This window comes from Phacochoerus africanus, chromosome 14, assembly GCF_016906955.1.
Source record: "Phacochoerus africanus isolate WHEZ1 chromosome 14, ROS_Pafr_v1, whole genome shotgun sequence".
Taxonomy (NCBI): domain Eukaryota; kingdom Metazoa; phylum Chordata; class Mammalia; order Artiodactyla; family Suidae; genus Phacochoerus; species Phacochoerus africanus.
Genome location: NC_062557.1, coordinates 14,656,014 through 14,678,042, shown reverse-complemented (window position 1 = coordinate 14,678,042; position 22,029 = coordinate 14,656,014). Strand labels below are relative to the sequence as shown.

The window sequence follows — 22,029 nt, the reverse complement described above, 5'->3', positions numbered from 1 at the left end:
CATCCAGGCTGGCCTCTGACCGACACGAATGCAACAGAAATGCAGTAAGACGGCCCCTGAGACCCAGGACTTAGTTCAGATTAGAAGGGCAAACTTGGAGTCAAGGGAGGGTAAAAGATTAGGACTGGTTCCCAGCGACCTGGGGAGTGACTCTTAGAAGTGACTGAGGGCACCCCCCCCCCCCCCCCCACCAAGATGTTCAGGGCCAGGGTCTGGAGTGACCAAGGCAAATGACCATTTCCAAACACCAGGACACTGAGCCTCTCTGAATGTTATGCCTGGAAGATAACTTAAGATCATTCATTCAACCACCTGACTTGACAGATGAAAAAAGCTGAGTATCCTCAAATTCACAGAAATACAACACAGAGTGGTGCTGGCTGGGGGCTGGGAGGAATGGGGAAGTAACACAATGGGCTCGGAGGATCAGTTGGAAAAGACGAAAAGGTTCTGCAGATGGATGGTGGGATGGTTGTACGGCAATGTGAATGTACTTAGTGTCCCTGCAAGGTACACTTAAAAAGGGTGAAAATGGCAAGTGCTATGCATATTTTACCGGAGTTTAAAAAAAAAAAAAAGCTAAGCGTAGAGCCTAAAGCCAAAGTTGCAAAGAACTGGTGCCTGCCGTGGCCTGCAAGATCCCCAACACTCTCCAGGGCCCTGGTCCTACCCAGAGCCCCGCCCTGGGGCTGCTTCTTGGAGGCAGGCCTGCCGATGCCCTTTTGCTTATCTAGACGAGCAGTTTTCCTCTGTATCACTCAGGGGAAAAAGGGGGTCTAAGAGCCAGAACTACGCCCTGTGAGCCATTTCCCAAAATAGCCAGCCCTGAAGTGTGGCTGGTGGGAAGATGGTGGGAACGGAGACATGATGGTGGGGAAGAATAAAAAACTAAGAAGGAAAGGTCAGATAAGACCCAGCTCTGCACTCAGCCTGTTCACTGACCGGCCCGGAGACCCAGCCCCACCAGGGCCTTTTTTTATGGTGGGTCACACCCTCCCCTCAACACACACACACACACACACACACACAGAGCATTCCTGGGCAATCTCTGCCAGCCAACACTCCAGGATTGCTGGGGAGGAAGACTCTGCCCCTTCAAACAAGAAGCGGAGCAGAACTCAGAGTGGTACAGTCACAAAGCAACCCAGAGCATCTAGAAAGTGGTTCTAAAAGTGTATCCCCTGACCAGCAGCTGCAGCAGCATGCGGGAATCTGTCAGAAGTGCAAATTCTCAGCCCACCCCAGATACAGTTACTCCAGAGGGGGTGCCGAATGATCTGGATTTTAACAGTCCTGGAGAACCCTGGTCTAGATTAGAGCCCATGCCCCTCACTTCACGGAGGTGACAGGTCCTGAGAGGCTCCATGACTCACCCAGACCTTACCAGGCAGTCACCCAACTTCTAAAGTAGACAGAGTTGAACTGGGCTGGTGACAAAGTGGAAACCAATGGCAGCACAGAGAGGAAACAAGAGGCTTGTGATGAACAGCACTCCGCAGCCGGCTGCCTGCACTTGCTCCCTGCTCCGCCACCACTGGCCTTGGGACCAGGACAAACTATTTCACCTCTGAGCCCCGTTGCCCATGTGCAAAGCAAGAGTAATGACAGAGCTTCCATCAACCCGATGATGTTTCTGTGGACTAAGTGAGTGTCTGACAGAGGAAAAGAGAGAAAGGGACGAGAAGTCACCAAGGCTGCAGCCTCCTCCCCTTGGGCAGCAGCAGAGTGGGAAACTCAGGAACAGGAACTCCCTTGGTACCCAGGACGCTGGCTACTGCAGCAGTGATGTGGTTTTGGCTACAAGACCCAGGGCTCGCTCTGCCCACAACACCGGGGCAGGGGCCAGCTGCCAGGTTAGCGACCAGACTGTAGAGAGACCCAAGCACAAGTGACCCCTGATGGCCCAGGAAACGCCGTGGGAGTGTCCCGGTCTGGGAGCCTGGAGGAGCTCTAGGCTTGCCCGGGGCCAGGCTCTGAACTCCAGGGCATGATTTCCTCATGGGGGTTTTAGTGAAATGTATGGCTTGCTTGGGGTAACTGGCACCATCTCCCCTGATGCCATCTCACCTTCTCTCAATCAATCTCATTGCCAGTGAACAGTTAAAGAAATTGAGTCTCAGAGGGGTTAGGCATCTTGGCTAAAGTCACACAGCTGGGAGGAGGCAGTACCTGGAGGGGGCTCAGAGGTTCCCAGCAAGACAGGGCCCTTTGCCACCTCGAATCCCTACTGGGTTGGGTTCTATGTTGCCTACAGTCTGTTCCAGATGGAGGCCAGAGGGCGCAGTCAGGCTCCAGGAGCCAGGAACTAAGGCTCAGGCATCTAGAAGCAGCTTGGAGACCCTGAGAACTGACTTGAACAGCTGCCCTAAAGCAGAGCAGAAACCCAGAGTGTACTTCTTGAAACATGCCACTTTGGGTTATTTTGAGCTAGAGGCAAATGAGAACCAGTGGGGGCAGGAGGAAGCCTTCTGGGCACTTCCCTGACCCACTCCACTGAGTGCTCTCACTGCTTTTTTCTGGTTCATCCATCCTCGGTCAGGCGAATTTGCAGGTCCCGAACACCAGTCCTCTGGAATCCACACTGGCTGTGGACATCCCCACTTGCATGGGGCCTCGAGGACTGGCCTCAGGTGACCGCAGACCCCAGGCCTCCAACGGCCGGGGTCCCCTGTGGCCTCCACACTCACACTCCACCAGTTTCCCTTGTCTCAAACCAAAACTGACCAGTTCACTGATCAGGGCCATGGAATCCAGCTCCGGGGTGGGCCAGTTCTCGGAAGCTAACCCTAACCTGGGGCAAATGCTTTGAAGCTCTCTATGCCTCAGCATTCTCACCTGAAAAATGGGATTTATTGTGGCAGATTGAAAGAGATCACAGAATACAGACCATTTAGCACAAACAGTAAGGGCTTAATAAATGTGAGGTTTTGCCTAACCAAAGCAACTGAAAGAGAGCCACCTCAGGGACCATGAGGATAGCAAAGGGGGGCATCTTAATGCAATTGCCTAAGAGGACCAACCTTGAACCCTATCTGAACTTTAGCTTTCTGTTGCACTGAAGGACAGAGAAAGCCTGTTTCCAATTTTGTGTTTTGCTAGCTCTGAATATATTAAGAATCAAAATGAGATACTGAAGCCAAAAACTCCCCAGGAAATGGTTTTCAAAAATCATTCGGTCAGGGTCAAGTTTCCCATGGGGCTGAGTTTCTGCTACCCACGAAAATGTCACTTTAAAAAAGATTAATTGGAAGTTCCTGTCGTGGATCAGTGGTTAACGAATCCCACTAGGAACCATGAGGTTGCGGGTTCAATCCTGGACCTTGCTCAGTGGGTTAAGGATCCGGTATTGCCATGAGCTGTGGTGTAGGTCGCAGACACGGCTCGGATCCCACATTGCTGTGGCTGTGGTGTAGGCCGGCGGCAACAGCTCCAATTAGATCCCTAGCCTGGGAACCTCCATATGCTGCAGGAGCGGCCCTAGAAATGGCAAAAAGACCAAAAAACAAAAAACAAAACAAAACAAAAAAGATTAATTAATGGAAGGATGATTTCTCTTTCAGATAACAAGTAAAGCAGGCTCCTCGAGTAAGACAGTGCTTCTCAAATATTGAAGCATCTGAAATATGTGGGAACTTGTTGGAGTTCAGATCCTGGAGATTCTGACTGTGGGTCTGGGGTGGGCCTGAGACCCTTGCAGCCGTCTGTGGACCACCCTTGGGGTAGCCGGGCTTTAGGGAAGTTTCCCAGCCTGTTTTAATTCATTCTCTTTCAAAGAGATCCCTTAAATAGGGGTCTGCTGTACAGAGCAAGATAGCTACATAGTGACTGTTTTCCCCAGAGTGTTTATGTTTTGGGGGTTGTGACTTATTTTCAGAATTTAAAAGTAGTCTTTGTGCCAAAACAGACTCATAGATACAAAGAACAAACTGTTGGTGCCAGAAGGGAGAGGTGGGGGATGGGCAAAATAGCTGTAGAGACTCAGGAGGTACAAACATCCAGTTATACGAATGTAAGTCACAGAGGAGTTCTCTTGCGGTTCAGTGGGTTAAGGATCTGGCATTGTCACTGCAGCAGCTTGGGTTGCCGCTGTGGCGTGGGTTCAGTCCCTAGCCGGAGACTTTCTACATGCTGGGGGTGTGCCCCCCCCAAAAGTCATGGGGATGTAACATGCAGCATAAGGAATATGGCCAATAAAAATGTAATAACTTTGTATGGAGACAGATGGCTACTAAAACTTAATGGTTATAATTTCATAATGTATGCAGATATCAAATTGTTATGCAGTACACCTAAAACTAACATAATATTGTACGTCACCTAGATTTCAATAAAAAATAAATAATTACACAAAAAAATGTGACTGCTGGGAGCTGCCTCAGTCCCTAGGGGAAGCGCTTCATGAGGAAGCAGTGGAGATGCGGCACGAAGTGGGGTCTGGGCAGCAGATCCATACCCACCCCACCCTCAAAGTCGGCATGTTCTCGGAGAGGCTGAAGCTGCTGAAGGTCTTGAGAGCAGCTTAAGACCTTCGGGAGCCCCAGTGCAGCAGGGCCCGTGTGGGCAGCAGCCGAGACCCCCTGGCTGGCACCTGGGAACAGGTGGGTCCACGCTGCTCCTCTCAGGGTCATAAGTGCCGGAAGTGCTGCTGAGCATCTTGTGAGCACACAGTGGTGCCAGGACACGCTCCAGTCCACCTGGCTGTTGGGTGTGAATGTATGAGGTTCTATTTGCCTGGCATGCAGCTGGCACTCAGTAAGTGTTCACTGACTAAATAAATAGTACATATAACCTGTGGCCACTTTTTAAGGATTGGGGGGTATAGAGTCAGCAACTCTGGTACAACTCTGCCACCCTATTTGGCCACCGTGGCTCCTTCTTTTCCTGGCCCACTCCCAAGACCCCATGGGGGAGGTGCCCTGCCCCAACCCGAGACTGGGGGAGTTAGGGACCCTCACTCACCAGGGTCAGCTTTCCGGATTTCACTGTACACTGTCTCCGTGCCCTTTGTTCCCAGACCTGGAAAGGGACCAAGCACAGGTCAACACCTGTCTCCAGGCATCAGGTCAGTCCACTGCTGAAGCAGGAGAATGTCAGAGGCTCCCAAGGCAAGGCTGCACCTCCCCCGCCCCCTACGAGTGCCCATCTCCAGGAGCCCCTGGAGTCCCTGCCACCACTAAGCCTGGGCCATTTCCCAGCTTTAGAAGATCCTAGTCTAACCAGTGTCACTCTCAGCTTGGAAGTACGAGGCTCACAGGCCAGTGTGGGAACCTTGGACCTAGGGGGCCCAGGTAGAGGTATCCCCAGCACAGACCTGCAACATCCAGCTCGGTGACCCCATCCCTCTTTCTCTGCGTCCTCGGGGCCAGCTGCTCTGCCAGCCCCCCTCTGGAGATGGGGCTACGGCCTCCCAATCACCCCAGGTCTGTGGTTAGAGCCAGGGCGTCACATGTGACTCTAAGGATCAGCTGGATTGAGACCCACTGACAAATCTTTTTTTTTTTTTTTGTCTTTTTAGGGCCGTACCTGTGGCATATGGAAGTTCCCAGGCTAGGGGTCAAATCAGAGCTGTAGCTGCCAGCCTACACCAAGCCACATCTAAGACCTATACCATAGCTCATGGCAATGCAGGATCTTTAACCCACTGAGCAAGGCCAGGAATCGAACCCGAGTCCTCATGGATACTAGTCAGATTTGTTGCCACTGAGGAACTCCCCGCTTACAAATCTAGACAGCAGGGCTAGCAGATTTGAAATGCCAACACCAGGGCCTCATGCGGCTGCTAAATGAATTGGTTCAGGGTGGGCCCTGGCGTTGGTGTTTAAGAGCTTCCCAGGGGATCTAATCTGCAGACAGGGTTGTGACCTTCTGGTCTGCTTTCTGAACAGCAGATGATGAGATAACTTAGTGTGTAGATTACACCCAGCAGACACTCAAGGGTTTGGGAGACAGAGGCCCTGTACAGCTATCTGTGTGAGCTGACGTACGTGTACAGGTTGTGTGTAGACACAGGCACACACACACTCATAGAAAGTCTACATGCATCGTACACACACCCTCACAATGGAACCCATCACTTCCATCTCACCTGCACAAAGGATCAGGAAAACGTACTGTACAAAGGTGCCTGATGCTGCGTGGCCAGCACTCTCCCTCTACAGATTGGGAAACGGAACCCCAGACTGGGTAATGCTTTCTGCCCCCACGGTCAGTGCCACATGGACACTGCCTTCCTTGGTGGCAGATGGCCGGGGCATGTTCATGGACTCTAACTGCACCGAGTTACCCTTGATTCACCACAGTCCAGGGAAGCCCCCATCTCTCACACCCTGACCCAGGACGCACTCCTCCGCAGCCTGCACAGTCCTTTGCCTTTGCCCCATTCCTCCTCCTCCTCCAATCCTCAGGACAAGCTTTGCTCTGGCACTTGGGTGCACACACTACACACACCCTCACACGCTCCCCCTTCCCTGTTCTCCGGGCAGTCACGTGGATTCCCATAGCACTCTGGGGACATGTGCCCATGACACATCGACACTATTTGTACCCATGACTGTCTCCCCTGGAGGACCCCAAACTCCTCCAGGGCAGTGCCTGGGTCTTATGCTCCTCTGGATCTCAGACCACGCACAGCTACCTGGAGGCACCTGTGAAGGTTTGATGGGACAGTGAAGACCAGAGTCAGTGTCCTTGCAGTTGTCTCTGTCTCTGACCTTTGACCTTCGGGGAGGTCTTGTCATGATCAGTCTGATCCCTGAGGTTTTATTTTTTATTTTTTTGTCTTTTTCTGTCTTTTTAGGGCCGCACCCACGGCATATGGAGGTTCCCAGGTTAAGGGTCGAATCGGAGCTGTAGCTGCCGGCCTACACCACAGCCATAGCAACGCAGTATCCGAGCCATGTCTGCGACCTGTATCACAGTTCAGGGCAACGCCAGACCCTTAACCCACTGAGCGAGGCCAGGGATCAAACTCTCAACGTCATGGTTCCCAGCCGGATTCGTTTACGCTGCGCCATGAGGGGAACTCCTGATCCCTGAGGTTTTAGATCTTAGGATTAAAGTCACAGTCAGGGAGTTCCCGTTGTGGCTCAGCGGTGACGAACCTGACTAGTATCCATACAATGAAATAATGAAATAAATAAATCATGGTCATTTATCACACAGTAAATGATGGTGGTTCCTGTGTCATGACCTGAATGCCAGGAGAGGGCTCGAATGGCAGTTTGGATCCTGACAGCTGACCCTGAGGTATCTGAGGTGCCAGGACCTCGCAGTGGGAGTGGCATGGTAGCCACTCCCCAGGGCACCAACTAGGAGTTGGTACCTAGCAGAGTGGCTGAGGTACCAGACCTTTCTCTATGAGGACAGCAGAGATACTCACACCACTCTCCACTCCCTCAGTGGCACCAGATCTGGGGGTGTGGAGGGAAGTTCCAGTGAGCCCCATCTTTGCTGAGGGATTTGCCTGCCACATACCCAGGGGACTCTGCTCAATGTCAAGTCACTCATTCAACAAGATCCTAATACCTACTGTGTTCTGGGCCCCATGGAAGAGGAAAAGGTGGGACAGCCGGTAGGCAAAAAAAAGGGGCGTGATAAACGTTCTAGGACACTGGGCACCCTACCAGCTTATCCTCTGATCCAGCCCCACGGCAGGTAAGGAATGGAGCGAGGGCTGGGCAGTCAAGTCTGGGAACCCTGGGAACTCCACCGCCCCCAGGCACGTAAGGGGTGGCTACTGGACCTCTCTGCTCATCTTGGGGACGCTGTGACACCCACGGGACCCGAGGACAGCACTCAATTCCCTCTCACTTCATAACTGCCTATCAGCCAGGGCGGCAGGGCGGTTTCACTTCTTGGTTGAGCTGCTAATTTTGCCGCAGCGCCGCGGTTCCCCCAGCCCCGCCCCGCCCCGCCCTCTCGGCCCCGCCCCGCCTGGCCCTGGGGCGGGGTTTGCAGCGCCTCGCCCGCTGCCCTCCTCCCGCCGCTGTGGGGCTGCAGCTGCCTGCTAATGACAAAACCAGGCCCACGGGCTGTTTGTCTCTGCTGTCAGGGATGTTTCCGGATGGGCTTTATTTTGGCTTCTGTTTTTCTCTGTTAACAGAGGAAGAGATGGTTCCAACGTCACGGGGTTTTCCCAGCAATTAGTTTCAGCGCAAACATGCGGCAAACTGCGATTTAACGAGTTCCTTCCCACCCCTCCTCCAACCCCAAGTGACTACTTGGTCAGCTGCCAGCCAGGGTTGGAGCTGGACGCGGTCCTCCATTCCTTCCTCCGTCCCATCTGTAGAGGAGGGAGGCTTTGAGGACAGGGAACTGGGCTGGCCAAGACCAGGTCACGTTTACTCACCACTGGCCTTGAACCCATAGAGTCTTTGCCTCACCTAGCAATGTGCCACTCCCACCCAGGAGAAAGCAAGGGAAGCCTCCTGGGCCAGGCTCCCTTCCCCCCGCTGTCCCTGAGCTGCCAAAGAGGCTAGGTCCAGAAAACAACTTGAGTCCTCTAGAAACTCTTCACTTCCATGCAAATGACTTTCATCCTGGCTCTGCTGAGGCCTCCGCAGCCCACTGGGCACCTTGGTGCAAAGTGGTGAGAGGTGACCCTGCAGCTGTACAGCTTGGCAAGGAAAACATCTCTGCTTCACCCGGACCCAGGGGTTCTCTTTTCCCTTCAACACCTCCCCACCTTCAAGCAAGAAAAAGAAAAACCAGACACCGCTTTGGTGGAAACGTCCCCAAAAGAATGGAAATGGACGCCTTTCCAAGGACAAAATCCTGCTTCTTTTTTTTTCGTCTTTTTGCCTTTTCTAGGGCTGCTTCCGTGGCATATGGAGGTTCTCAGGCTAGGGGTGGAATCGGACCTGTAGCCACTGGCCTACACCAGAGCCACAGCAATGTGGGATCCGAGCCACGTCTGTGACCTACACCACAGCTCACGGCAACGCCGGATCCTTAACCCACTGAGCAAGGCCAGGGATCAAACCTGCAACCTCATGGTTCCTAGTCGGATTCGTTAACCAACTGGGCCACGATGGGAACTCCAAAACCCTGTTTCTGTGTTCCTGCTTCAGTTTCCTTCAATCCAAAGCCTTCCAGGCTTCATGCACAGCCCTCATTATTCCCCCTGGCTCTGGTCCGGCTGGTGGCAGAGTAAGGGTGGGGCCTGACCCTCTGGGATGGGTATCAGAACCTCCAGGCCAGAGGCGGGGGCAATTGCTGTGGCTTGAGCGCTCAGTGGGGTGTGGAGGACAGCAGGATTTTCCACATACATACAGCCCCGCTCTCTTATTGTGGTTCTCCTTTCCTTCCAAGCCTGAAGCCCCCTTAAGAGGAAGTAAGCTGTTTCCCACAGGTTGGAGCCCATGATGCAGTGACAGAGGGGCTCAGGCTGGACCTGGGAAGGCTGGCATGGAGGCCCCTCCAGTCCCCTTGGCCACCCCTCACCCAGACTCGGTTCTGAGCACCAGACCCCTGCGCTGTCTCCTCTTGGATTCAACCCAGCTGAACCCCATGAGCCTGTTTCTCCCAATCACAACACCAGGACCATCTGTGCTGTTCGTTGTTCAGCCAAGAAAGTGTAGTGATTCTGTCTCCCCGATCCTGGCCGTGACTTTTTCATCCAGGGCTGCAGTCTGTCTCTAAAACATATCCAGAACCCACCCACTGTACTTTGGATCCATCCTCATCCCCCTTGCCTGGCTTCCTTTTTTGTTCCTCTCTATCCATCCTCCACATCGCCACAAGGATCCTTTTTAAAGAAGGAAGTTGGAACCAGTCACCTCGCTGTTGAAAGGCTCCCAAAGGCCCCCAGTCTACTGAGAGTAGAAACAGAGAGAAGCTCAGTGGCCCCGCAGGCCTCGGAGCTCGCCGCCCCCCCCGCCCTCCCAGCTTCATCTGCCTCTGCACCCTCTCGCTCTCTCTGCATCCTTTAAGGATCTGAAAGAGTCATACAAGGATCTTTTAAGGTCTCCTTTCAGATCCTTAAATAAGCTGAGCTCCAGGCCACCTCCCACTGCCCTGCGCTCTTCCTGGGTCCTCGTAGCCCTCCCCTTTCTTGGAGGGGTCACCTTCCTTTGTGCCCTTTAGGTCCCAGTTCAAATGCCACCCCCTCAGACAGGCCTCCTGGAACCACCATTCCTGCTGACTCATCACACCCAGTCTTCTTTCGAGCTCTGACTCTAATCTGACCCTATCTGCTGTTGCTTTCTTGTTCTCCTAACTCACTCAGAGGCTACACCTCCATGAGTGGGGGACCACATACGTATCTTTGCTGCTTGCACTGGGGCTGGTCCATCATGGGCCCTTAATTTGTTAACCCAACAAGTGAATCACTTTACTGTGAAATAAAAAGGAGAATTTCAGGCCAGCCGTGGCCCCCAACCCTCCTTGGTCCAGCCTAGACTTGGCACTGGGACGCCCTGAGTAGTGGTGCAAATTGGGCCATGCTGACTGCAGGGTCTGGGCACCTGACTGTCTTGTGCAGCACCCAGCCCCAGGGGTCACAGGGGACGGCCCTGCCTGGAAGGTTCTACACACACACCTGTGGGCATGGTACCTGAAAGGGAAGAAGGAAGGAAACTCAAACTTCCAGATCATGGATCCAGAGGTGACCAGAGAACGCCATCACCATGTGGCTCTGGCTCAGGCTCTCAGGCCTGCCAAGGCTGAGGGGAGGCAGGCTGGCCTTAGCCTCATGGGGAAGGGGGATGCATGGCCACAGCACTAACAACTAATGAGCTTCCTAGCAGGGCAGGAAGGCTCTGGTGGCTGCTTCCTTTGTGTGGCCTCTCGGGGAGCGAAGGAGGCTTAGGAGGATAGGCATGGTTTTTGTGGGGCCCAAAGCCACTGCGATTGATATTCGAGGGCCCGCTGTGGGCTGGCCACCGCCCCCCCCCCCAGTCAGTTTCCCTAACACAGGACCAGAGCTCACAATCTCCAGGTCAGCCTGCCCCTGAGAGACATGAACACATAAAAACAAAACCCGAAGCCTAACAATGGTGCCCCTGTTTACATGGAGAGGCATTTTCTGTTTTCAAAAGCCTTTGGTCTCTTTAAATAGCCAAGCCCTTCCCTGCTTCAAATGTGCATTTCATTTATGCAAACTCAGTCTTCAAGCAACTTTTTAAGAAAGGTGCTTGGATGGGGGCAAGGAGGGTACTTCTGGAAGCTGGAAACACACCCAAACACCCAGGGGTGAGGCTGCCTGCAAAGTCTCTCAACAAACCCATTACTTTTTTTTTTTTTTCCCTTTTTTAACTTTTTTTTTTGGCTGCACCTGCCACAGTAGGGATCCTTAAGCCACTGAGCCATGAGGGAACTCGAACAAACCATTTCTTAGCACTTGGTTACTGCTCAATAACACATAATGATGAAATTTTAGACCTCCAAGCCTGGAGGGGGAAGGGTCAATGCTCCTGCCTTAAGGCATGTCCAGCCCATCTGCCTGCCCACCACCTCCTTTCTGAGCCACGAGGGTGACCAGACTTGTCCCTGGGCCACAGCACAGCACACCCCAGCATCGACACCCCGGCTGACAATAAAACATGGGGAGTCTCTAGAATGATGATTGTTACCTCGGTGAGGCTCAGGGGAGGTCACTTCTACTTCCGTGTACTCCACGTCCAAGGTCAGAGGCTCTGCTCAAAAAAATCACAGCACCCTGCCATTAGACAGAATCTCCTGGGGGGGGGGGGCCTCAGACCACACTAGCGATTTCCATTCAGGTGATCAAAGTGTTCGGTGTCTTAAGGGGGAAGCCGGACACAGGCTTCACTCCGTTCTAAGTGGATGAGAAAACGCCAGCTGCTCTCCCCGGGATGGGGAAGGACTCGCCACAGCTCAGATCCTGCTGTTTCTGCAGTGGGAGGATGTGTAAAGCTCAGAAGATACAGAAACAGCCAGCATCAGCCACAGTTAACTCTAGAGGCCTTCTCCACGGCCACAGGCGTAGAATGCTTTCTCCAAGATGGACGGGATCTCAGGAAGTGGGGAACGGGGTCCCCAGCTTAAAACGGCTTTGAGAGTATGAGGCACATGTATAGAAAATCAAGTTACCCCCAAAAATGGAACCTGATTCAGAATGGGCTGCTGCATAAGGTGGGAGGCCCTTCCTCGCTTGGCTGGTAGAGGCACAGGTGTTTTTAACACAGCATCACTGCAACTCCTCACGTTGTGCATGTTAAATGACGCAATGTTGTATGTCAATTATAACTCAATAAAGCCGGCAAAAAAAACGGTTAAGGAGGTGGGGAGAAGTACACAGAGTACTTTACAAGTAGCGAAAGTGTGTGGGTGCCCCCACCCCACCCTGCTTTAGGGCTGCACCTGCAGCACATGGGAGGTTCCCAGGCTAGGGGGAATCGGAGTTACAGTTGCTGCCTACACCACAGCTCATAGCAACGCCAACACTTAACTTGCTAAGCAAGGCCAGGGATGGAACCCACATCCTCATGGTTACTAGTCAGGTTTGTTACCGCTGAGCCACAACAGGAACTCTTCTCTTTTTTTAAAGGATGATGGGTTAATGAATTGCTACTATTTCTATTTTACATGTAAAATTATTTTGTATCTACCAAATGTTTAACAAAAATGAAAAATACACTCCAAAAAATAAAATAGCACTGCTGCTTATATTTAAGACAAGTAACAACAGACACTAGAGAGCATCTTTGGAGAAAGCAATAGCCACCTCCATTTAAGAGAGGTGAGGACTTGGACTGCAGTGCAGCAGAAGTGAATTCGACTAGTATCCACGAGGCTGTGGCCTCGCTCAGTGGGTTGGGGATCCGGGGGGTTGCTGGGAGCTGTGGTGTAGGCCGGCAGCTGCAGCTCTGATTGGACTCCAAGCCTGGGAACTTCCATATGCCTTGGGTGCGGCCGTAAAAATCAGCCAAAAAAAAAAAAAAAAGAGGTGAGGAACTATCCACAGGTCTTAAGAGCTCTAGTTCTTCTCCTAGGGGTCTTTTATAGAAAAGTAAAGGTTTCTAATTAAAAAATTAATTAGATAATTACCTTTGTTTTCATTTAATGGTTTCATTGCATGGTTTCCAACATCTTCATTGTAACCTAGTTGAAAAATAAAGAGTGACAATGGAACTCCTAGTTTCCTACATAAATTTTAAAAAATTCGGTGCCACTAACAAAAGGAGCCAAGGCTAATTTCTTCAGTGAAGCTGACAACCAGCAGTGTATCTGGGCTCTGAATTCCCTCCTGGTGCCCCTGGGCCCCCTCCCACTCACTGCCTGGTCTCTTTTTCTAAAACCAGTGGAATGCCCACCACCACCACACGGGAGGGACATATCTGTTTATGAACTGTCCAAAATTCAGAATTGTTCACCAGAAGCAAGTTCAGAAGAAATTAAGCTTAATTCAAGAAAGGATGAGCCAGTGACCACAAATACGAAGGATACTAGTGAACTAACCCTCTCCATCTGGAGAACTGGATCATGAGAACCTGGTTTAAATACTGCAGGATGTCCAGGCTGCTTCCTCAGCGGGCATGGGCAAACATTTTGAAATCTTTTATTTATTTATTTTTAAATCAGGTCGTTCTTCACTTAAAAACATTCTTATGAATGTTAAAAGTACTATTCCTGAAGCATACATGGTTTTCCATTCCATTATGTATTTACGAATGACTATGGTGATTGCTAACATATATTTACAAACTGAAATAATCCATGCAGAGAAAATATAATAAGAATTGGAGTGTTTCTTGCAATTTGGAAATGTGGGGAGAAATTCTATTTTAATATGTCTCTATCAGCATTTAATTTAAAGCACTGTATTTCTGTACTTATATAAGCATTACAAATCACTAACAGAACCCACCTTATACCACAAAGAGGTATATTCTCCAGAGCACTGGATTACTTTTTGCTAACTATTAACCAGATTTTCTGAATGTAGCCTCTTAAATGATATATTTGCTCTTTCCTCTTTATGGACACATTACTTTTATCAGGACAAATGTTTTGTTTCACTTTTTTAAAAGTTGATGTTTCACTACTATAGGAATTGCTCATTTCTCAAGACATTTCCTCAAGAATGCCCTGTAAAAGGCGTATCCTAAAAATTCCTTATTTGGGGGGACCCTGATACAGAATTAGAAAAGATATCGGTGTTCGATTCCCAAACCCTCTGTGGGACAGAACTTTTTGTGTGATGTAATCATGGCCCCCTCTGGGAAACAGCCAGCATCCCTGCTAAAAGGCTTGAACAATTTTCTCACAGACCTAATGGGATTAACAACTACTGGGCATGGCTCCCCACCCTACTCTCTGACTCTCAGGCTTGCGATAAATGTCATAAGCAGGTGTTTCCTTACTGGATGACTCTTCTTTTTTTTTTTTTAATGCCTCTACCAACAGTGACATCTTTACATTGGTTTCCCATTGTGGCAAGTTGGAAATGAAACTGCCTTGTGTTTGCAATAATTAATTCCATCAGAGGAGATATTTTTCCAGTGCCTTCATGAGACAGTTGGTCTCTCTCACCAATGGAGAATGATTCCCCTTGGGCAGTGTCCAGTGTTTGATGATAACCCACAATGGATGTCCACGGCATTATAATTACTCTCCACCCTTTTTCATTCCTCGGGATATTTAGAAGGGGGTGAAAGCAGGGCACAATGTTCTGCCTTTCTTCTTAACTTTTTGTTTTGCTAATGACCTCACCAGCCAACAACTGATAAGATTAAGTGCCTTTGCTTGAAGAGTTTCCCTTCCACACTCAGCCCACCACCCACAGATTCTGCGTCTCAGAGGGATGGAGAGTGTGTAGCAAGTTGGGAAAAATAAATCTTAGCAATTGCACAAAAACCATGACAGTACCATAGTGTCTGTTGGCTTCAGTATTGGGATCTGACAATGTCTTCTCATTGTTGGAGTTCAGAAGTGGTGCTGCTGGCCTTCAATTGAAATTTAAAAAGGAAAAAGAAATAACATTTGTTTTGGCTCCAACTTCAAACCAACCAAATAATCAAGGAAAGAGCATGAGAAAACCAGGAAGAGTTTTCTGAAGTGAGGAAAATTTTACTCTCTCATTTGGAGCTAATGCTTTTTTCAGGTCTGTGATTATTTGACAAAACCCTTTTGCTGTTGAAATACGTGTCAGGGCGAAAGGGTGTACGAACAAGCAGAGTCTTTTATCAGGTGAGTCCCATGTCAAGAAGGAATTCCTCATCCTGGGCTACTGTTTCTCTCAGGAACAGAGCGATAGTTTCCATATTTGGGGCTTTGATTTGATTTGATTTTTTTAGGGCTGCACCTGCAGCACATGGAGGTTCCCAGGCTAGGGGTCAAATCAGCGCCTACAGCTGCCGGCCTACACCACAGCCACAGCCACACCAGATCTGAGCCGTGTTTATGACCTACACCGCAGCTCACAGCAACGCCAGGATTGCCGACCCACTGAGCAAGGGCAGGGATTGAACCCAAATCCTCACTGGTACTATAGTCGGATTTGTTTCCGCTGCGCCACAATGGGAATTCCACATTTTGGGATTTTAGATTTCAAGAACAGTAAAAGTAGTACAACTACTTTTTTTTTTTTTTTTGGCAACTCTATTTTGCCAAGTGAGTAGAAATTTTTTAAATTCCATCTACTACCATTATAATTTCAGAAAGAAAACTGTAGAAAGGACATGACCTCAGAATAAAGCCATTCCTTCCCATGAAGAACAACTGGCAACCTTCCACTGACACACACACACACACACACACACACACACAAACACACACACACACACTGCTCACACCCAAGGTCCTTCTTTTTCAGAGTTTGCCAAGAGCCACTGAAAACTTCCTCATGACAGGAACCTCCCCAAACGAGTCTATGCACGCGCACAGGATGGCTGCCCCTCTTCCAAGCACACTGACCTGCACATCTCCACGGGCATCTGCTTGGCTTTAAGAGACAAAGAGAAGAACCAAAGTCAGTATAAAGAACCCACATCCGTATCAGACAGGAATGCCCTTCCCAACCATATTGGACTTTTTTGAAGACTGAATGAATACTCATAAAAAGAGAGAACAGAAAGCCAAATACAGTCTCATTAAAAAAAGAAAGAAAGAAAGAAAGAAAGAAAACAAACAAGTAAACAAAAGCAGATCTTTTCTTGGTAGATTTCACATCATTTACCCTGAAATATGACATTTTGACTGTTTAGCCAGGAGCAATGTTCCTTTGACGAAAACAGACAGTAGAGGAACCAGATTAGCCAGATAAATGCGCAACGACTCTTTGCTTCCAGACCATCCCCCAAAGTAAAGGCTAAATGAATCCCTGTGCTTTTCATTCCAAACTGGCCTGAGACCAAGGGCAGACACAGCCTTAGGACAGGGTTTGACCCTGAGCCTGTTTTCCTAGGCTCCAGGGAAAAACCCCTCCTTATCCTCTCTGCTCCCTCCCAGGCAGTAGCACAAGGGGACCCAATAGGACCCACCTGATCCCACGAAAAATTTTTACAGACTTTACTGGTGCTGTGCCCTTTTCCTGGAGTCTGGCTTAGCAGACTTGATTCCTGAGGGTCAGTGGGTAGTCCTGGCTTCCCCTCTATGCATGGCTAACCTCAAGCCCAGGGTGGAAATCATGGCACAATCACAGATTCACGGGGAAGCATTCGGCATGTGGGGGGGGGTCTCCACTCATGCCCACGTCTACCAGCGTTAAGACTGTGTGGCCAGGTCCACACAAGGGGTTATGTTTCACCTCATGTAGATGCAACTGCCCCCCCAAATTCATCTTTTCTGGGGTGCCCAACCAGGAAAGCAATCACTGTCACTTTAGCCTAGTTCAATCCAGGGGCAGTAAAAGCTCCGCACCCACCAAAGCCAAAATCTTTGGTTGTCAAGGTGACACTCCAGGAGGAAAACAGCTGCCATCAGTCACATCTCTTTGGCTCCCACCAGACCAGAGCACTAGCCCCCCATGAGGCTGAAGCCCCTCACATCCTTGGCTGGTTCCCTGGCAAGGGAGCCTGGCAGAATGGAATGAAAAGACTGTGCTCACCCTTGGATTTCTTGAGAAAATAGAATCTGGCCCCAAGTAACAAGACAGCAATGATCACTGCGATGACAACCACTGCGATGAGTCCTTTCTTCCAGGGGGCAAGATAGACTGGAAATGAAAAAAAAAAAATTCAAATATGTAGGTTTTTCCTCCACTGCAAGAAATAATGTCCACGTTAAGCAACAAATAAGACTGATCTTTACATCCTTATAACCAGCGTCTTATACTGAGCACCTGCCTCTGAGGGACTCTGATCATAGTTGGTGCCGAAACGGCTGCTTCTGCTACGAAGACAGTCCGTGATGGTCTGGAAGGACTGTAGGACTGAAGCAGATGCTGGCTGGGGTGCTCTGTTTGCCCCTCCTACTTCTCTGTAAGCAACCCCCCACCCACATAGATGGGCTCCTCTAACCGCGTCTGTTCTGCATGACCCCATCCTCTTGAGCATAAATGGTCCATGGGTGGACATTGGACCCCGGATGGGCCAGTTGGTGTCTTTCCACTAAGAATTTGTAATTAGGATTGTGAGAAATACTTCTAATTCCTTAGAGTAATCAACTCCTCTCTTTCTCTCTTTCTTTCTTTCTTGTCTTTTTGCCTTTTCTAGGGCTGCTCCCACAGCATATGGAGGTTCCCAGGCTAGGGGTCGAATCGGAGCTGTAGCAACAGCCTACACCAGGGCCACAGCAATGCCAGATCCGAGCCACGTCTGCGACCTACATCACAGCTCACGGCAATGCCGGATCCTTAACCCACTGAGCAAGGCCAGGGATGGAACCCGCAACCTCATGGTTCCTCGTCGGATTCGTTAACCATGGAGCCACGACGAGAACTCCCAGTGTTCTGTCAATTTTCTACTGTACAGCAAGGGGACCCAGTCACACATCATGTATACTTTCTTCCTCTTTTATACTTAATTTGAGTGGGTTTTGTTACCTGCAACCAAAGAGCCTTGAGGATACAGGTTCCTCAGTAAGAGGTGCCAAACTCCCACCCACTTCCTCTTACAAACAGTGTGCTTTCTGGCCCTTGGAGCTCACACTACGTTTCGCCATTGAGACCGAGACTCACCTCTGACTGCCAGTATATTGCTTTGGAGGAAGTTTTTGGAAGGGGTGGCTCTGTTGGAGGCCAGGCAATAATACTGTCCCTCCTGATCCTTGCTAGCCTTTGGCTTGTGCCAAATGGCCTGGGTGTCATTCAAGGTGACTTGGTGGAAGGGCTTGTTCTCCTTTTCTTTGTAAAACTTGTACGTGATGGGGCCAGATCCTTCTTTCACGGAGCATCGAAGCACAATGGCCTGCCCAGACTCCACCTCCTCGCTCATGAGACTAGAGAGCTTGACTTCCTCCACTGGGGCTGAAAAGCAGGAAAGGGATTAGCTCTGAGAAAAGAGGTGGGGAAGTGAAGGACCATGACACAGCCACTGGTCAAGGCCAGCCTTCTGTGACTGATCCAGAACTGGCATCAAATCACTCCCGGCATCTCACATTCTCTCCAGTTCTTCTCCCGATTAGCCCAGAAGGGCAGCAATGGACACCTCCTGTCCTCACATGTTGATAAGACACGAGATGCTAGGGACACCTCCCTTCACCTACCACCTCAAGTATTACTGGCCACTTGACTATATGATTAACTTATGTTCTCTCGGGGTCTGTTCTGGGTGAGTTTGGATATGTGAGTGTGTGGGGGTGTGTAAGGGGGAGGGAGGGAGAGAGAGAGTGTGTGTGATTTCTTTCCCTCTGCTTACAAAGATACATGACATGTCCAGATCTTACGAGCAAGTAACCTTGATGCCCTGCCTTCTCTCGCTATTGTCCTGTTTTTCTCTTTCTTGTTAGCCCTGAAATCTGACTTCTATCCTGCTTCTGAAGCTGCACTATATCTCTGGTTTTGAAGAAACTCAAAGGTCATCGGACTCCCCAGCTAACTCATCCCTACAGATAAATCCATGGTAGATGTTCTTCCAGCTTTCGCAGCCTTGGCCTCCCTATCATATCATTCTCACCTATTACTCAGTCTTTCCTTTTTTTTTTTTTTTTTTGGCCACGTCCCTGGCATGTGGAAGTTCCTGGGCCAGGGATCGAACCTCTGCCATAGCAGAGACCTGAGCTGCTACAGTGACAACGCTGGATCCTTAAACTGCTGAGCCACTAGGGAACTCCACCAGCCTTTTCTTTTGAACTCAGCTTTCTCTGGGCTTCTGTGAAGTCTTACAACTCTGATTCTCTTACCTCCTCACCTGCTACTCCCTCTTTATTCACCAATTTTTCTTCCTTTTGCCCTTTACCTGGGGTCTTTCCACAAAATTCATGCTCAGTTCTCCGTCTCCACTCTCCCCTTTGATGATCTCCCCTACATTGATTTTTTTTTCGGTTTTTTTGTTTTTTTTTTTTTGCTATTTCTTGGGCCGCTCTCACGGCATATGGAGGTTCCCAGGCTAGGGGTTGAATCAGAGTTGTAGCCACCGGCCTAGGCCACAGCCACAGCAACACAAGATCCGAGCCACGTCTGCAACCTACACCACAGCTCATGGCAACGCCGGATCGTTAACCCACTGAGCAAGGGCAGGGACCAAACCCGCAACCTCATGGTTCCTAGTCGGATTCGTTAACCACTGCGCCATGACGGGAACTCCTCCCCTACATTGGTTAAACAGCTCTAGTCCAGATTACTCCCCTGAATTCCGAGTCTTGAATTTCACTTGGGCATTTCCAACAAGAAGCCCTGCCAGCCTCTCATTCCCAGCAGAGCCAAGCCAAACTCATCTTCCTCCTATAGCCCCTTTCGCTCCACGTCCAACCACCAAAATTCTGATTGTAGACTGTCTTCCCAAGGATGTTCCTACTAGTATGAGAGTGAACTGATCAGCAGACTGGCATCTGACTTGTGACTCACCCTCATGAGTGTAGAGGGGGCCAGACCATGGACTCGCTGACCCAGCGAAAGGGAGCACGGAGCCTGGGATGGGATGATGGGGGTCAACCCCAAGGGCAGCCTCCTGGAGGTGCAGCTGCACCTGACGGCCCCTCTTCTTGTGAAGCACAAGGGGGTGGTGGCAAGCCAGGCTCAGGAGCCAGACTGCCTGGCCTCAATTCCCAGCCCAAATGCCCACCAGCTCTTTATCTTAAGCCCTAGTTGCCTCATCATAAAATAAGGATGATATTAATATGGATCTGATGTGGCTACTGTAAGTATGAATGGGAATAATTTACTAAAATACTTCACATGGGGGTGGACGGACAGAGCTCAGTAAATATTAGCCATTAATGTTGACCCAGTATAAACCAACAGTTTCACGTGGGCTCCTACACTAGCTTCTTAAGGTCTTGTAAGGCTTGGAGTCTCCACTCCTTTTTTTTTTTCTTTTTCACCTTTTTAAAAAATTTTTTTAAGTGAGAATTGCAACTATTTATTTATTTATTTATTTATTTGCACTTGTTTGTTTGTTTTGCTTTTTAGGGCCATACCCACAGCATATGGAGGTTCCCAGCATAGGTGTCTAATCGAAGCTATAGCTGCTGGCCTATGCCACAGCCACAGCAATGCCAGATCGAGCTGCATCTGCAACCTATACCACAGCTCATGTTAACGCCAGATCCTTAACCCACTGAGCAAGGCCAGGGATGGAACCCGCAACCTCATGGTTCCAGTCGGATTCGCTCCGGCTGTGCCACGACGGGAACTCCCCCCACTCCTTCTAACGGACAGGACTCCCAGGTTAATCTTGCCAAGACCGCATTCTCGGCATATCCTCTTTCCCACTTCTGGCTCTTCACTGCACACAGGACAAAGCCCCGACTCCTAACGGGCAATTGAAGCCCTTCACAGTTAGGCTCAGCCACTCTTCCCGCTTATGGCCGCTAACTCTTCATCCCCAGCCTTTGTGTCCAGCCATTTGATGTAGCCACAGCCTTTTGAACTGCTCCATGGAGCCTTTTGCTCATGTATTTGACTAGGCTGGGGACCATCTCTAGCCCTCTCTGCCCAGCCATTGTCGAGCCTTGGCTTTTAACCAGCTCCTCCCACTCAGCCTAGATGTGGCATCATTCATGCCCTGAATTCCTATCACCATCACCGTACGGAGGGTTCAGGCGACAATCATGTGTTGCCTAGTAACACTTTTCCTATGTTTCTTTGCACTGTTATTCAAATATATCAAAATGTTCCTTCACTATTTAATCAGGAGATCCTGTGTTTCTCATTATATCATTGAAAACAAAGAATATGTCTTCTTTTTTGGAACGCCCTATAGCATGAGCTGCTGAATATATATTGGTGTTAATTTGAAAAATATTGTTCCTCTTAGACTGTACATTAACAGTAGGAGGAATTGTTATCCACCTCAAGATATCCACACGGGGGAGTTCCCATTGTGGCGCAGCAGAAACGAATCCGACTAGGAACCATGAGGTTGCAGGTTCGATCCCTGGCCTCACTCAGTGGGTTAAGGATCCAGTGTTGCCGTGAGCTGTGGTGTAGGTTGCAGCTGCGGCTCGGATCTGGTGTTGCTGTGGCTGTGGCAGAGGCCGGCAGCTGTAGCTCCGACAGACCCCTAGCCTGGAACCTCCATGTGCTGCAGGTGTGGCCCTAGAAAAGACGGAAAAAAAAAAAAAAAGGTATCCACACGGCACATATAGATAAGCAGTTATTAAACAAAAAGCGGGGAGAGATGTAAACTGACTCTACTTCAATTAAAAAAAAAGAAAAGAGGCGCGGGAGGAAGAGGAAGCTTTATTTAAGCTCTTTACAACAAGATGCAGAACATCTCAGAGACACAAGTAATGGTACTCGTAAGGTCTGAGAGGCACCAGACAGAGGCTGAGGAAAACTCTCGAACCCAGGGCAATGGTAGCTTTCTCTTGAGGGTAAGAGTCCCAGTGAATATTAGCCTGAGGCTCTGATGGCTGTGGGCTCCACACGTGAACAGAATTTGCCCCGCCAAGGGTTCATGGTAGAGCAGAACTCTGGTCTATAATTCTCAGAGGTGGTTGTCAGTTCTTCTAAAATGAAGCAAATGC

General features: G+C 49.8%; 1 protein-coding gene across 3 annotated transcripts in view; it reads right to left on the bottom strand.

The window, feature by feature from the left end:
• The window catches only part of PECAM1 (platelet and endothelial cell adhesion molecule 1), a 74,007-nt gene that overhangs the window by 10,313 nt on the left and 41,665 nt on the right, over nucleotides 1–22,029 (bottom strand). For 2 of the 3 annotated variants that reach the window (XM_047758295.1, XM_047758296.1), the window contains 7 exons: nucleotides 18,080–18,367; nucleotides 17,009–17,116; nucleotides 15,877–15,904; nucleotides 14,830–14,906; nucleotides 13,009–13,062; nucleotides 11,571–11,633; nucleotides 4,960–5,016 (listed from right to left, as the gene is read on the bottom strand). In XM_047758295.1, the coding sequence (XP_047614251.1) occupies nucleotides 4,960–5,016; nucleotides 11,571–11,633; nucleotides 13,009–13,062; nucleotides 14,830–14,906; nucleotides 15,877–15,904; nucleotides 17,009–17,116; nucleotides 18,080–18,367 (675 nt within the window). The remainder of the gene's footprint in view (nucleotides 1–4,959; nucleotides 5,017–11,570; nucleotides 11,634–13,008; nucleotides 13,063–14,829; nucleotides 14,907–15,876; nucleotides 15,905–17,008; nucleotides 17,117–18,079; nucleotides 18,368–22,029) is intronic. The other variant, XM_047758297.1, reaches the window with a different exon arrangement.